We start from the raw sequence: 15,527 nt of genomic DNA on the forward strand, positions 1-15,527 counted from the left end.
TGAATAATGAACGATAATAGCGCGAACGGAGGATGCGAGATCTTTTACTTATTTTCCAAATGTACCAGCTGCAGCCCATAGTTATAGTTAAATAGATAAAATATGCTGTAATCCCTTTTCACATGATATCAGAAACTAAACGATCGTTTAAAAAAGAAGTAAGTAATTTACATCTATTTTAATAACTCGAAATTCGTTATGGTTGGTACTGACAATAATTTAATAAATTTCTCCGGTTCATTGATCAAAAAAGGTAAACAATCGATTCGTGACACTCGTATAAACATACAATTTATCTAAAGTCTTTCTCTGAGAAAGCGTAACACAATTTTGCTAATCTTATAGTTTGTTAGGCTTATTACTATCACGCATATATAGTGAAAATAAAATACAATAACGCGTCGAGATTTATCAACGACGTACATACGATACGTACATATTTCAACAGTGTAATAACAGATAATTAAGGCAGAGCAAGTATATCCCAGCTAGAGCCTCAAGCAATTCAATTCGCGTTACCTAAATATTGTCTTATATGGTGTAATGTAGGTGTAATGTAATGCATATTAAAATTCACCAACACGTATCCCGTTATATAAAACTATCAAAATGAAAAGAAAACAGTATTGAACTACTTTTGTATATAATATTATGCAAGAACGACTATTCCCAGACCTAATAAAATACGAGTTAGTATAAGATTGAATTTTTTAAAAATGTTCTACATAATCTGTACAATATCTTACGTATCAGTATTACGACAAAATTCATTATCAGTAAGTTACGATTTTTTGCAAGAATTATCAGTTCATAATTCAAGCTATATTTCCAGTTCTTCAAATATTGTACGAGAAACTCAGATATAGCATCGACAGCTTGCAAATATCATTCAACAACTTAAAAATAATATTAAGTAAGTTATTTTGTAAAATATTGTGATAAATAATTCTTCACTTTTCACGTACAGTTTGGTCCAACAACTGATTTTGTATTACTAAAACATTTGTGCCCTGAGCCTTGGACGTTCTATGATGGTTTTTTTTTTTTTTTTATCTCTTTTATGAATACATGTTGAAAATTTTATCCAATACGATTGTATAATATAAACTTGATACGTGTACAGAATGAACAAAGGAAAGCGCAGCCATTGATTCGAAACCACAGACTGTATTATTAATAATTATATGAAATCTGCTATTTTTGTGATAAGTCAACAATGGGCTGTGACTGCAAATCGAATAGCGTGGCACGTTTTTCTTTACTCAATTTGCGCATATATTATACATATATACATATTCGTGAACGTGTAGAGAGCCCTAAAATAAAGTAAGAACGATAACAAAAATAAATAATAGTAAAATACTGATTTCTGCTTACGGACTTTAGATTATTATTAAAAGGCTAAATTCGATAAATAGAAATCATCTACAAATCTTCGTTAACATGCGACCAGACGCAATAGTTATCAAGATTTGATCTTCATGGGAATGCTTCACGTAACGGCACGGACCGGAGGACATGATTAACTTGTATTGCCATTAAATTGTAATAAACAACCAACTGCTCCGAAGTATCCCTGTAATGACAATATATTCATATAAAATATGCATTACATGCTGGAATGGTTCCGTCTAAGCTTCAATGTGCTCACCTCATGTTCTAAAAACAATGCCTTCATGGTATCCTTTGACCAATAATCCATAGCAGATGCTAACAGTTTCATCGAGATTGGGTTTACCCTCAAAAAATTACCAACAAATACAACCTGTTGGAATAATAGTAATGCAATTATTTCAGCTTCGATATGCAGACAAATCGGGCCTTCACGTGGATTGTAGGGTTAAAACGAAATTTAACCAAATCAGCCATAAAAGATATAATGGTCGCTGTGGCGACAAACACACTTGACAAATACTGAAATAGTTATAATTAATAATTTCCTGCCTTCTGATTTCTTTAGGATAACTATTTTTAATAATTAGTCGAATAAAATGTACACCTAGGTTAGATGGCAGTTAGTGAAAAAAAGTTGTTCTTCGACATGTTTTATTCTACCCAATGGTAGAAAACTGGTAACAAACGATTGATATCAAAATCCGCGATTGTAAAGTAAAGAATAATGACCAGTAGAACATAAATTACCCTATCAATTTTTTCATTGACAGCACACATGCGGGCGATCGAGCCGATGTTGTTGGTAATTGTTACAAGCGTGGCGCGCGCAAGATCTTCTTTGGAGACAGCATTTCGTCGTTCCTTGGAATTCATCTGCCCGAAACTGTACACACCGAGAAAACTTGACATACAGTCTACAGTTAGATAAATAGAAGATTGAAAGGTCATTAAGCGAGACATAAATTATTCAGCATACTATTAGAGAAAGTATGATAATATTGCAGTCTATATACATGATGATTGTTTGATATCAAAAGCGATACATGAAGAACGAGGTTTTATAATTTATTTTCTCCTTAATTAACAACAAACTGACCTGCTGGCAACTAAATCTCCCGGGAGTCCAAAACGGTCGTAATCTCCACCATAGATGTCTTTAATTAATTTGTCTACTCTCGTGTTATCTCCTCCAGTTGCAAGATCGATAGCCTCTTCAAACGTGTTACATCCAGTGAGTAAACAGCACAGACCCAAAAACGTGCCACCACCTAAGCTGGGACACAAAAGAAGAATTATACTAGAATCAATTTTTTATTTTCTTTTTAATAATTGCGTTGAAGTGAAAAATCTTTGTATAATAATGTTCATTGATGCCCTCCCCTTCCGGCTACCTTGTTTTCAACCCAAAGCAAAATACAGATTCGTATCTATACGAATTATGTGACAATGTGTCCCATTCTCTCACGTCAACTTCATTGCCAGTCATTTTCACATCATTCGTGTAGAATCGAACTTGCATTTTGTTTCGGACCAAGAACAAGTTAGCCGGAATGGACAGGCCTTAATGAACATTACTGTACTATTACTGTAACGTTCACCATTTGAAAACATAGTTTAATTGGTAATACCTTGTTCCTGATATCCTTTTATAACTATTGGGACCATAAACTGCTAATACACTCACACCAGATCCAACGTTAACAACCTGGAAAGGAAATAGAATGCATGTGAAAGATCCTGTTCTTGAGGTACATACATTTTTTTTTCTTGTTATTGTTGCCGGAACGAAATGAATAAAATAAAAATTACGCACATATTTCCATTGTGTTTAGACTTACCAAAAATGGATAAGGTTCAGAAAAGTCGAAAGGTACTTTTCGACACCTAATGTCACATGTCGGATGTAACCAGTAGTAACATTCATGGGGATTTGTTGTTTCGATGTACAACATACCCCTTATCAAACTATCTAGCTCATCAAACTTGGCTAAACTCATATTAACTTCCTGAAATATGTTGAAAACATCATTAAATATTGGAGGTCATTAGTATTTTTGGCGGACTAATTTTAATCTTACCCGTTTAAAATTTTCTTCAAATTTGAAAGCACCTCCGCCAGTAGCACAGACTGTCGTAACCAGATTAGCCATTCCTTTTGATTTGGCTAGTGCTAGAAAGTTTCCCATTTCACTAGTGGGAAATCTTATAAAATGTAAAGTACCCCGTCTACCCCTTATGCTGACATTATCCATCTGAAAGAAAACACGTAATTGAGATACTTAAAGTATGCCTAAGCAATTGAGAATTGTGAAAGCCGTAAATTGAAACAATTAGTACATTCCATTTTGAGAAATCTAAGACATTTAGCCAAAACATAAGTCGTATAATAAGAGACTGATTTTTACTTACCTGCAAGTGGGTATCTCGATGGCCAGTTTTTCCATAAGATGAATTTTTAACAAGATATCGTCGAATATTTTTCAAGGTTTCTACTTCAGCATCAGCTTCATCCCTGGTTCTATCCTTAGGTTCAAAGTACACTAATTTAGACAAGGTTCCACCAATATCCATCCCAAACCACGGCATTGCTGTAAATGACGTATAAAACAATAAGGTTGGACGTCCCCGGCTAAAGTCAGACCAAAGCAAATAGTTACTGAGCATGGTAATTTTGTATTTTAAATAATCACAACGCTGTGGGATTATCTACTGACTTTATTCATTGATTAGCTACCAACACTTAAAAACTTACAGATTTCTAATTTAGTTTTCATTATATATGACTAGGCTTCTGAATATAACATTTGCGTCATTCAAGTTTGAAAACAATATTAATTACTGCAACAAATTATAAACACGCACACTTTTTTGCTTATGCAATTACTCTATACATTCAATTTTGATGTGACCAGTGAATGGTTTTTGAAGCAAAATAGTAGCAAAACGAATTATTCATTAGGAATTAATGACGATACTTTTTATACAAAAGTACAATTACTTTCAGAATAAAAAAAATAAAAACAAATAAAAAATAGGACTATGAACAAAGGAACCACGGACGCTGCATTGTATTACGTGAATAGATGAACACAGCAGTATCATTACGCACAAAGTATATAAGCACCTAATCACTTTTTAATCTCACGTAATTACCTGATGCCAAATCATCTACAGGAGATTATTATTCTAAATGTGCTTTAATAAGACATTAGCTATCTTTAGCTAGAAAATAGCTCTACGCAGTGCTCATGCTTAGTATCGAAATACAAAATAAAAATCGAATTAAAAGGTGGCTAGTCTAGGCACACATACAATTCACTGACTCACAGGGTGGTGAGTGGTGTACCAGGGGCTTTGCAGCTGAACCAGCGGTAGGGTATCCATTGGACGCCATAATCCTAGCGTGTAAGCAATCTTTACAGCTGTGAGGTCCCATTTTTAGTTGATAAACAGCTCACCCTGACCCTTCGAGAAGCTGTTCCTTCCGTTACTGAAACAAATGACAAATAAGATATCAATGGCTAAAAGTATTACTACATAACGAAATCAGAACAAATTCTAATGAATGTGAGAACGAGGTCCAAGGTTTCTACGACTATAGAATACAAAAATATGATGATTAGATTATTGACTGCTAATGTCAAGAGCATGGTATTTGCATGAGATGATTGTGAAATACAGATACTAAATAAATTGGTAGCTTCTATGTGATCGTTGAAAAAATACAAGCCACTAAAAAATCAGTGAAAGTTCGTTATTTTGTTTCACAGATCAAATTAAGGTCATGGTTAGCGACAGTAGGTGTAGATAAACGTTATCATTAATTTGAAACAGTAATTATAGATAAACTAGTCACCAAGTTTTTATGCTTAAAAGTACTTATTACCTTGAATGCACAATCTACGTCACAAAACAATTTCACGATATTTTATCAAAGTGAATTCGACTTTAGATAAGATACTGTAAGCTTGCGCAGATATATAGTACATAAATAAATCACTACTTAATCGGATCTGAACCTCCCACATATAGAATATTAGCGGAAATGAAACTATAACTTTGGCGAGCCGAAAATGTGATCAAGCAGGTTTTATTCAGCTGAAACTGATCAGTCCCGAGTATTGTGAACATTTTTATGCACGGAAGGCTCCTGGTGTCATATTCACTGAGCTCAGACGTGTACAACAGGTCAAAGATCAGACACGTTACGTAAAGTTTAATTATGCATACTGTACGCAAATACAAATGAGAATTCAAATACGCACGCTGTAAACAAAGTGCGCAGGGTTTAATGTCCAAAATAAATGTCCGAGGCTATAAGCATGAAAAATATTAGAAAAAGAAATTATATCTATCGTGAAAGCTACATCAAAATATTATCACACGTTATTTTCTAGTAGAGATTAATACATGGTGGTGACTAATCAGGTAACGTTTTAATTAGTCAGGCAATTTTATGACGGTGTATTGGGAGAAGGACGAATAAAGTTTTGTTTTCAGAAAAAAATTCCAAGAACAATTATTTTTGTATGTGCTCGATACAGTGACTATTAAATAGATCATGAACGTGTTTTTGAATACCGTTTGATTCGGAGCATGATTGATTAGGTGTTCGCATTGACACTATTGGTTTGATTTTTAGTCAGGGAAAAATTGTAATTTGGTCAGCGAAAGTCAGGGGAAAGTCAGGGAATATTTTGAACTATATTTAGTGTTCACCATGTGTGTTCATTACACGACTTTATGTACTGAGCACAAAAATCATTTTGTAAAAAATCTTAACTATAGTTTCAATTAGTTTCAAATTTGAAAGTGAGTGCAGAGCTAATTTCGTACATGTGATAATTCAGATAAAATGGTACGTGACCGTACTTTGGGTTCACTTTTGAAAATACACTCAACTGTCTCATATACTGAATGTTTCTTATATATTGTCTGCTTGAATATTTTCGATGAAGTTAAACTCAAGTTTGAATGGTACATTGAAAAATTCACTCACGTTAAGAAATTATTGATTAAAATAATGCCACCATTAAAATATACACTAAAATCACAGTGGAAAATGGAAATAATTTGAACAGTAATTGTGTGACACTCCAAAATTAGTCTTACTCGACTCAAAATCTAGGGAAGAAATGTTTCTGTCTTGTCAATCAACAACCATACTCCCATTCCCCGCAATCAACAACCGTTACACGAAAAGAAGTATTTTAAAAATAAGCAAGATGTTTAAAATTTAAATCAGATAGATTATATTTTTATACTTCGTTCGAAGTTAGACTGAGATATAACTGAGAAATATACGGTTCAAAGCAAACTGAAAGCCTTGATCCACTAGAACCAGTCCTACTTGAATATGAATGTAGATGCATATTATAGGTATTTGAAAGTTGACAGAAGTGTTCAACAGGCAACGAATCACCAGCTTCTGATAACAGATAAGGTATCATCTTACAAGAAATTCTATTTTGAATTGTTGGTTCAATGACTTGGGATTTTGAGCGGTCTGATTATCGCTCATTTACAAATTTTGGCTTTGAACTTTCCAATTCTAATCTGAATTAATTATATGATAATGTGAGTGTTGCTTAATGTATGTTATTAAACGTTTTGATTGAAAATAAAATCATATATGGATTGAAAATTTCATTCATTAAAGCTAAACTTTGGAAGATAACTGTTTAGTTTTGGAAGTAACTGTAGGAATAAAAAAAAGAAAGGACTATACTAGTAATAAGTATCAATTATTTATTCGATAACGCGAGAATTAATTAGAAAGGAATAACGATTAACGCATGTCGATTATAAATAAGTAAACAATAATGATCCGTCCAAGCATGTTCCGAGCGAAGTGATATACATATGTTGGATTATTTACTTGTTAACACGTAGACGCGTTGATCTGTATAGTGCTAGTAGTCAGGGATTGCACTGATAACCGTAAAAGTTTCGTGGGTATCGGGGTGCTAAGCTTGTCGTAATGCAAATGTAATTGAAACTGGAGTTTCTCTTACCGGAATACATTTTGTGAAACGGGGGGATATATCGTAGAACTGTAGTACGGCATGCGACAAGGAGAGTTTCCTTATGAGTAGATATTGTGTCGTCGTATTCCAACTTCGTAAATTTCATCATCTGTTCCGCAAATTTGACCGATTTCATCTATCGAAACTCGACATGTGCGTACGTGTCTCGCACGAATGTGTGTGCGTCGTATAACGTATCACATACTCGCACCTGACGTCGTGCCAAAGGTCGTAACAGCACTGCATATGATACTATACACATACGACGTGTCAATCAACGCTGTGCAATTCACAAACGTATTTTGATAGAGGATTCAGTTTGATCATGATTGGTTGACGGCCAGTCACCAGATCACCGGATCGCTAGCTGCCAATAGCGAATTGATTGAGAATACTTAACGCGACGAACGCGACGTGCCTGCTCCGGCGCCCATTAAAACCCACACGAATACACGAGGCGTGCGTAAGTTACGTGAGATACGAGTGCCGAAATCAGCTGCGTGCGCATCACTAGCTCACCGCGTGATTTACGAGGCATGCGCACTCCCCGGCACCTTGTTTAAACTTTAGAACTGCGGGTCGTATTTTTTTTTTTTTGTTATGATATAAACAAAAATCCGGCACTACACCACTCGTAACCACTTCTCATTATTCTACATCATTGCAAGATATTTCGTCGCTCGTCTCGTTATGCTATCATTAACTTGGCAGTCTACGTTTACAATTGTTAATTATATTAACAAAATCCTGATAAAATAAAAGTAATTTAACAAATTCTTAGAGCAACTAAAAATTTGTTTGTTAATCCGAGTCAATTTTTTTCGTTTTTTTCGACCCCTACACTTCTGTTTTCGTCAAGTTATCAAATTTTGTCAAAGCCTTGAAAGTTTTTCTTTTTTGTTTCAAATGTTGGAAACTGCTTAATTTTTTACAAGCATGTTACAATTACGAAACAATAATTGAAAAAACACAAAAACAACGATTATCTTATTTGTTAATCTATTCCATTTTCTAATCTTGTATCATTACTATAATTTATGATAGGTAAGCTATACTTTATTACAGATATGTATACACAACAAAGCGTTCATGCCTTGAGAGTATATATAAGTATACAAATGTCAAAATATCGGTTATAATTGGGTGACATGGAAATGAAAAAAAATATAAGATTGTGTAAGACACATAATCCACGAGTGATCTTTCCGAATGTCAATGTAGACATCGATGTCAATAGTTCAATAAGCAGTGCACCAGTTGAGAAATTAAGAAGCACTCTTATCCATGAACTTGGATGTGCAAAGATCATTAGACCACGTGTAAGATTAGATGAATTGTAATCCAAGTCAGCAATACTGATGATTTGAATTTTTTTGTTCACTTTTTAGTTTAAACCTGCTTCACAATTTATTAGCTCGAAAGGTTATTTTGATATCTTTTCATAACATGTTTGAATGCCATCTATTGACCGTACAAATTGACTTGTACGTAACTGGAAAATATTTGACTATGCAATTAGTATACCTATATGTACACATATCCTTACAAGTACCCATGAAACACAAGTTACGATCAGTACAAGTATTTATTTGAATTCATGAGGAGTAAATTTGATTCTATGATGGGACGATATAGTGTCCTCATTCGAACTGCATACGCCCGGAAATTTTCAAACTAGTCATATTCTTATGACAAGAATTTATGCAGCATTACACTGTGCTCTAGCCATCATAGAGATTTTTTGAGCTTTTTGAATAATTTCTGGACATCGTCTACGACGCACTAATTTGCAATCTTGAAAAAAGCCTTCGTTTCTTGGAAAGCCGTGTGAACCATCGGCATAAGTTACCAGACCTAGTAAAAAACGAAAAGCAAGTTAGAACCATGCATTTGAATAATAAGCTAATAAATCGCTGTCAGCATTAGCAATAAAGCTTTTATTCTATCAGCAATCAACCCATCATTCACTGTTATGATCTATGAATACTGGAAAATAATCCAGTCTGAAGATTTCTATAAATAAGACGAGTACCTAGTCCCCATACTCTGCCACCTCGAAACTCTCCTTCAAACTTCATGCCATCGGCGCGCCAGAATACTCCGTGTCCATGAAACCAGCCCTGCATGAATTCTCCTTCATACCTACACATTGATAAACGATGATGATAATTTTGAGTACCTAATTGGTACGCTAATTTTTAACAACTCAAACTTTTAGCGATTTTTTACATCAAAGCAAAACTTACTTTGCTCCATCTGGAAATACAATAACACCGAGCCCAGAACACAAGCCATTTTGAAAGGCACCGTCATAGCGAGTTCCATCAACCAATGCCAATGATCCAGCTCCATGCTTCAAACCCCTGCCATTCCAATCACCAACGTACCTTGTACCATCATCATATTTGTAAGCACCGTTCTTGGCCACACCACCTGCTGGATACATTTTGCTATCATATTCAGATTAGGTTTCTAAATTTGTGAAAAATTTTGTTGATAGGGCAATGATGAATAGTTTAAATATAAATATTTTTTTTACAGTTCTACTTTGTAGACGGGGAATAATTTTTTTAAAAATATAACAGACGAAATATCGGGCACCTCTTACCGTCAACCATTGTATCGGCACACTAAACACATTAAATGTGGCTTCCACAAGTAATCCAATTACTCCAGATCAATGCCTGATTCAATTAGGTATAGTTGGAGCAGATTGTTATTTTATAGATTCTGTACCTACGAAGTTTTATTGAAAATTGTAAAGAAATATAATGAAAACACAAATCTATCGTTTAACCATGCCACCTGATTTCAACCGTAAAAAATAGTTACTTTATTAACTGACATAATAAACGCATACTTGAGAACAATCTCAAATTTTCAGAAATCACATAATTTATTTACATACCTACACTTAATAGGACATTTGTAAAATCGACATGTGCATATATTCCATATCTTTAGCAAGTACCTACTTCTCTTCAACACACTGTACAACCTTTATGTTAAAACATGAGACAGTATCAATATTTTTTTATTCTTAAAAACTTTTGGGCGTTTTAGCAATACTTCAAATGCAAAGTACTCCAGTTAAATATGCAACAGGAAATCACTTTGATTTGCGGTTGTTAGAATGAATAAAAATTGTGAAATACTTCAAAGAAGCAATAGGTCATTATTCTATGATTTCATGCAATAAATCATATTATTACGTGATAAGTCTTTCGCCTGTACCTTACGGACGATTGAAGGTAACATTGGATACTATAGTACAGATCAATATCTATAGAATTTCCCAAAAATAAAAGACAGTAACGGCAGAAACTGTCTGAAATCACACATTGGCATCAGCTACCACGATAAAGGTCTTCAGGGAAGACTCGCCTGAGGAAGCAATTTTCATTGCATTCTATCTAGACTGTTCAGGCAAAGTTCAATTTTCCTTTCTTAAATTCATTTGTGTAAATGAAACTATAATAATGAATTGAACAATCGGCTATTCCGTCTGAGTTAAGATTGTTTCGGTTCTCCTGGTGCCCCAACAAGATACCAGCGAGTTCTTGCTTTCACAGCGATTGACCTGACCAAACGTTTTCGATCGTCGATCGCCACAGCTAATCGCTCCAAGACATCCGTTTTAAAAGGTAGAATCAAGACAGTCGGGTAGTTTGCATAATGCAACAAACATTCCAATGCAGCAGTTCTGACTTTCTGAAAAATAAAACAATAGTCGAAGTTTGAAAACTAGCATGGATTTTAGGTAAAACTGGATACTTGTATTCAGGGTAAGGTACTCTGATGAAACCCATTGGAATAAGATCAAATTTTTTTCAAGTTAAAACTTAAGCACAATTATGAAAATTTTCTGCGAATCATTATTACCATTTCCCTACGTTTCGTCAGACTCAGTAATTTGGGAATAAAGTGTTGTGCTTGCTCATGGAAGATCTTGTGCCCTGTGTCCAGCAAAACTTTCAGGGTCACTAGTGTCGACAGAATTAACTCTGAGCTGTCCAGTGCCATGGATTCAATTAGGAGTGGGATAAGCTTCAAAAAAAAAAAGATTCAAACACATTGAAATAACAGTATGATGTATCGCAGTGTAAATTCATTAATTATCACGCGTGTGATAAATTGGTAAACTCTATAATCATTATTGTTATATTAAAATTAAATAAAATATATATTACCGGCTCTAAATGCATGAGCAATAGTTCCATTGGAACTTCCTCGATTAAATGTGTTAGAGCCATTAGGTAGTTTTCTCTTGATTGTGCATCAAAGTCGTTGTTTTTTTGAATGACATTCTGAAATATCCTCTGTTTGTAGAATAATTTAACATTGCAGAAGTTCTCTTCAGTCACAGTATCCTCAAACCTATCAGATAGAGTTTTAAAACCATTTGCAACATTGTGACCCATTTCCATGTCCTTCAGCAAATTTATGTGCTATAAGAAACATAAAATCTTGATTAGTACATAATTTTCATTCTCCGATGTAGAAAATATGCAATATATCATGTGACATAAAATGGTACAAAGTAAAGTTGAATTACGTCTTCTTATACTTACGAAATCAAGATACTCTTGAGAATTTTGGCTTCCTCTGACAACCAAAGCTTTCGTCAGCCACGTATTCAATAAGATGGCTGACTCTTTGAGCTCGGTATTCGAATCGTGTTCCAAAATGTTTTTGATACGGTCCCTCAGCATATTTAAAACTATTAGGAAATTTTTGTCTTCGGTTTGTTTATTTATCAATACTGATATCAATTTACTTGATACTTCTTTAGAACTCGAACTGACGCTGTTGATTGCAAGGTGTAATAGATTTTTTAACAAGTTTACCTTATTAGCAATATCAACATTTCTTTGCAATGGTGTTAAAAGTCCTTCCAATACAATCACATTGCTTTCGGAAAGTTTTTCACTAAGAATTGAAACATATTTATTTACAATTTGTTGTTGGTCCTTCACATCCAACTTTCTAACTATAGATCGACAAATCGATGCAATTAAATTTAATTTTTGAGTGGAGCAGCCACTTGTATCTGCTGATACCAATAACTCAACAATGTTACAATTTTTATACAAAAAATGTTGTATACTGAATGTATCGCTTCTCCCAGCTACAAGTTTTCGCAAACAACACAGTGCTGCGATACTCTTTTCCAATTTATTAGACATAGCTACCACTACTACATTAGGTAGGATTTGTGGACCTAATTCTGGTATTTTTGCTACAGCACATAAGGCTTGCAATCGGTGAGTAAATACCGTATTATCAGTGTTTGCTGGAAATAATTTTAATTCATTAGTCTTATCCAACTGAAGAAATTAATTATAAGAAAAGTGGTGTACGTTAATTTGCTAATGAATATCTCAAGCTTACAGTCATTGATAGCTAGTTGGTTTATAACGGTACCCAGAATTTCGTTTGGATAAATTTTAGCAAAAGTTGACAGACATATGTGGCATGTGTTCTTTAGTTGATTATTTCCATCATCTACTGCCATACAAATTTTTTCATACAGAAGTTTTCTGGCCACGTCACTCAACGACGATTTCAGTATTGCCAATCCAGAGAAAGTCTTCAATTTTAGCTCAATATTATCAGTATTTAAGGCATTCAAGTACAATGTTGGTATATCTGTCCAAGCAAGTTCGGGCACACCTGTAAAATTTGGTAACGTAACAGATTAAAAATTGTGCATTGTTTTACTAAGTTTGATGTGAGCTGAATGCATTGACATACTATTTATTACAAATCTCTGCTCTTCGCATATTGCCATCAAACTATTCAAACTTTCTGTTAAGGTAACTCTATCCGAGTAAGAAGTCTTTGTTGAATATTGACCAAGGCACAATGGTATAAAGGTTTTCAAAACTTGGGCACAAGCTAATTTATTTGCCTTAGCGACTGCTTCCAACAATTTTTCAGCCGGCCAATAAAGGCTCAATTGAACGTCACACAGTGATGATTTTGTATCTGTGATAACTTTTTCGATGAAACTGTCTCGTATTACATCATCTGTGGACAACACTTTAACTAATTCAGTTATAGTTTCTAATCCAGCATTTCTCATCTCAATATCCCCGCCTGGGAAGACTTCTTTTCGTATAATTGGCCATAATTCAGCAAGGTGTGGTTGCAATCTTGAGGCTCCATAGGTAGAAGCACCTTTGCGTAAAAGATACAATGAATCTAGTTTTGCTAGTCTTAAGCTCGAGTCTAATCTCTCGATTATGAGAGGTATGCAAAATTCGGCAAATTCTGGAGAGGCGTAAAGGCAAGGTGCTAGGGCGTACGCCAAATCATCACGAGTAACTGTTTGAGCCTCTGATGCAGACTGTAAAATTGATTGAAAAATTTACAAGATGAAAAAATGTCGAATAATTATAAAACAGGAATTAAAATTTCATACTAACCAAAAATTGAAAATTTCATGATTAGGGCTACTTACGGAATTGAAATCAACTGGGAAATAACAAGCAATAACTTCAAACATTTCCTCTGTCAAATGGCCCAATGGAAATTCTTGAATAAAATTTGGAAGCATGTCAAATAACAGCATCAAATTTCTTGGATCTCGTTCGCCGTCTATAGATGAAATTACTCCGTATATAAAATCAGGCCCCATGGAACGTAAGGCATCTTTTCTATTTTGTAGGAGTGTTTGGAATATCAAATATATCAACTTTCGAATAGGCTGCAGCTGTGACTGACAATGTACATGCTGAAACATGAGGTTCAACAATCTAGCAGGCGAATCTTGAGGTAAACGGCTCATCTGTACCTGTAACATTTTGAAAGTAGTGAAAATTAGTAATCACTGGTTCATATTGTGAATTATAGAGGAAAATTGATGACTGAGAATTGATATTTATTTTAAAACATAATATTGAATATAAGAGCTCACGATAGTCAGGACACCCTGTAAAACCGATGGAATAACTTCATGCTGATCCTTCATCCGATCACAGTAAAAATTTGTGATAAAATTTAGCTCATTTTCATTTAGAAAATCTTTCGACAAGTGCTTCAGGGTTGTTGACAACGCAAGCGTTCCCTGAGCTCTCGAAGTAACATTTTTGTCAGTGAGAAACGGAGCGAGTTCCTCAACGAAAATCACAAGCTTCAATTTTCCATATTCTATATCTGAAAATATGAAATGAGAGATGTATCGATCGCAGAGTAGATACTTCGCAGGTGAAAACATGAGGTTTGATCGACGGATAATTATTTACTGAACAAAATATATGGGACCAACGAAAAATTGAATATTCTTCATGTCAGCTGATCATTTTGAAAATTTTGATGGAATGCATTTTCCGAAATGAAGACAGAGCGATAGAGACAGAAGATAACCTCAGTCCCAACAAGTTTGTTTTGCCTGATATTTCAAGGTCAGCAGGCGCGTCATTAGTCAAGTAATTATGATAATGCATACCTGAGGCTATATCTTGACATTCCTTAATCAAGTCGTTATCGTTCTTTAAAGCTGCCGATAACTTCTCGGTGAGTGAGGAGCTCGCTGAAACCTCCATATTTCACCCTGAATTTTTCAATACCGTGAGTGATCAGTGTGTAGAGTTACCAACACAAAAGGCGATCGCCGAATAATTACGCACTATTCGACATCGCGGCATGGCCCTGTAAAATATCGTGCACAGTTGATGATTTTTAGAATGCGTACATGAATACGAAAACATCTACAAATTCTTAAATATGACGTCTAATTTATCAAAGTCCTTGACGATTCAAGTTTCTATTGATATCTTATGAATTCTAATAATAACATTACATGCGAAAAATCGCCGCAGGTTATTATCTCTGACTTCCAGCATATACATATGCGTATGAGGAAACCTTCGTGAAGATAAAATAGAAAGAGAGAGAAAAAAAGAAACGTCTGAAGTTGAAAAACAATTAATTACTTCGTGATTTCAATATAATAATACAGTCACCCCCTAACCACGATTTATTTTGTCATTCTTTAAATTATCGTGCTTTCTTTTTACATCCACATATATAATTTTCTTTTGATAACTGTTAAATCTTAACGGGTTAAATTTAATAAACAGAAAGCAGTAATTGTAGCCTATT

General features: G+C 34.4%; 3 protein-coding genes across 10 annotated transcripts; all 3 read right to left on the bottom strand.

Annotated features, from left to right (window-relative positions):
• Window positions 1-196: 196 nt before the first annotated feature.
• LOC107220023 (pantothenate kinase 3) lies at window positions 197-8,329 on the bottom strand. Of its 7 annotated transcripts, none has more exons than XM_046743025.1 (10): window positions 7,410-8,329; window positions 4,723-4,885; window positions 3,805-3,983; window positions 3,474-3,647; window positions 3,234-3,401; window positions 3,024-3,100; window positions 2,492-2,668; window positions 2,143-2,296; window positions 1,652-1,765; window positions 197-1,576 (listed from the first exon to the last, which is right to left on the bottom strand). In XM_046743025.1, the coding sequence occupies exons 2-10, from the start codon at window positions 4,829-4,831 to the stop codon at window positions 1,523-1,525; spliced, it is 1,206 nt and encodes a 401-aa protein (XP_046598981.1). In that variant the 5' UTR covers window positions 4,832-4,885; window positions 7,410-8,329; the 3' UTR covers window positions 197-1,522. The 7 variants fall into 7 exon arrangements, 6 of the variants coding, with proteins under 6 accessions (XP_046598981.1, XP_015513897.1, XP_046598982.1 ...); XM_015658411.2 differs by having other exon boundaries at window positions 4,708-4,885; XM_046743026.1 differs by having other exon boundaries at window positions 3,805-4,024; window positions 4,708-4,885.
• Window positions 8,330-8,455: 126 nt separating this feature from the next.
• LOC107220002 (MORN repeat-containing protein 4 homolog) lies at window positions 8,456-10,181 on the bottom strand. Of its 2 annotated transcripts, none has more exons than XM_015658388.2 (4): window positions 10,030-10,181; window positions 9,668-9,857; window positions 9,454-9,563; window positions 8,456-9,275 (listed from the first exon to the last, which is right to left on the bottom strand). In XM_015658388.2, exons 1-4 carry the CDS (start codon window positions 10,037-10,039, stop codon window positions 9,121-9,123), a joined length of 465 nt encoding a protein of 154 aa, XP_015513874.2. In that variant the 5' UTR covers window positions 10,040-10,181; the 3' UTR covers window positions 8,456-9,120. The 2 variants fall into 2 exon arrangements, with proteins under 2 accessions (XP_015513874.2, XP_046598987.1); XM_046743031.1 differs by having other exon boundaries at window positions 9,668-9,854; window positions 10,030-10,175.
• A 115-nt stretch (window positions 10,182-10,296) lies between these two features.
• Window positions 10,297-15,010, bottom strand: LOC107220015 (MMS19 nucleotide excision repair protein homolog). The gene is made up of 9 exons (XM_015658400.2): window positions 14,872-15,010; window positions 14,341-14,579; window positions 13,885-14,217; window positions 13,176-13,770; window positions 12,813-13,094; window positions 11,993-12,714; window positions 11,612-11,869; window positions 11,304-11,468; window positions 10,297-11,132 (listed from the first exon to the last, which is right to left on the bottom strand). The coding sequence occupies exons 1-9, from the start codon at window positions 14,966-14,968 to the stop codon at window positions 10,932-10,934; spliced, it is 2,892 nt and encodes a 963-aa protein (XP_015513886.2). The 5' UTR covers window positions 14,969-15,010; the 3' UTR covers window positions 10,297-10,931.
• Between the last annotated feature and the right edge of the window lie 517 nt (window positions 15,011-15,527).

This window comes from Neodiprion lecontei, chromosome 6 (assembly GCF_021901455.1).
Source record: "Neodiprion lecontei isolate iyNeoLeco1 chromosome 6, iyNeoLeco1.1, whole genome shotgun sequence".
NCBI lineage: Eukaryota > Metazoa > Arthropoda > Insecta > Hymenoptera > Diprionidae > Neodiprion > Neodiprion lecontei.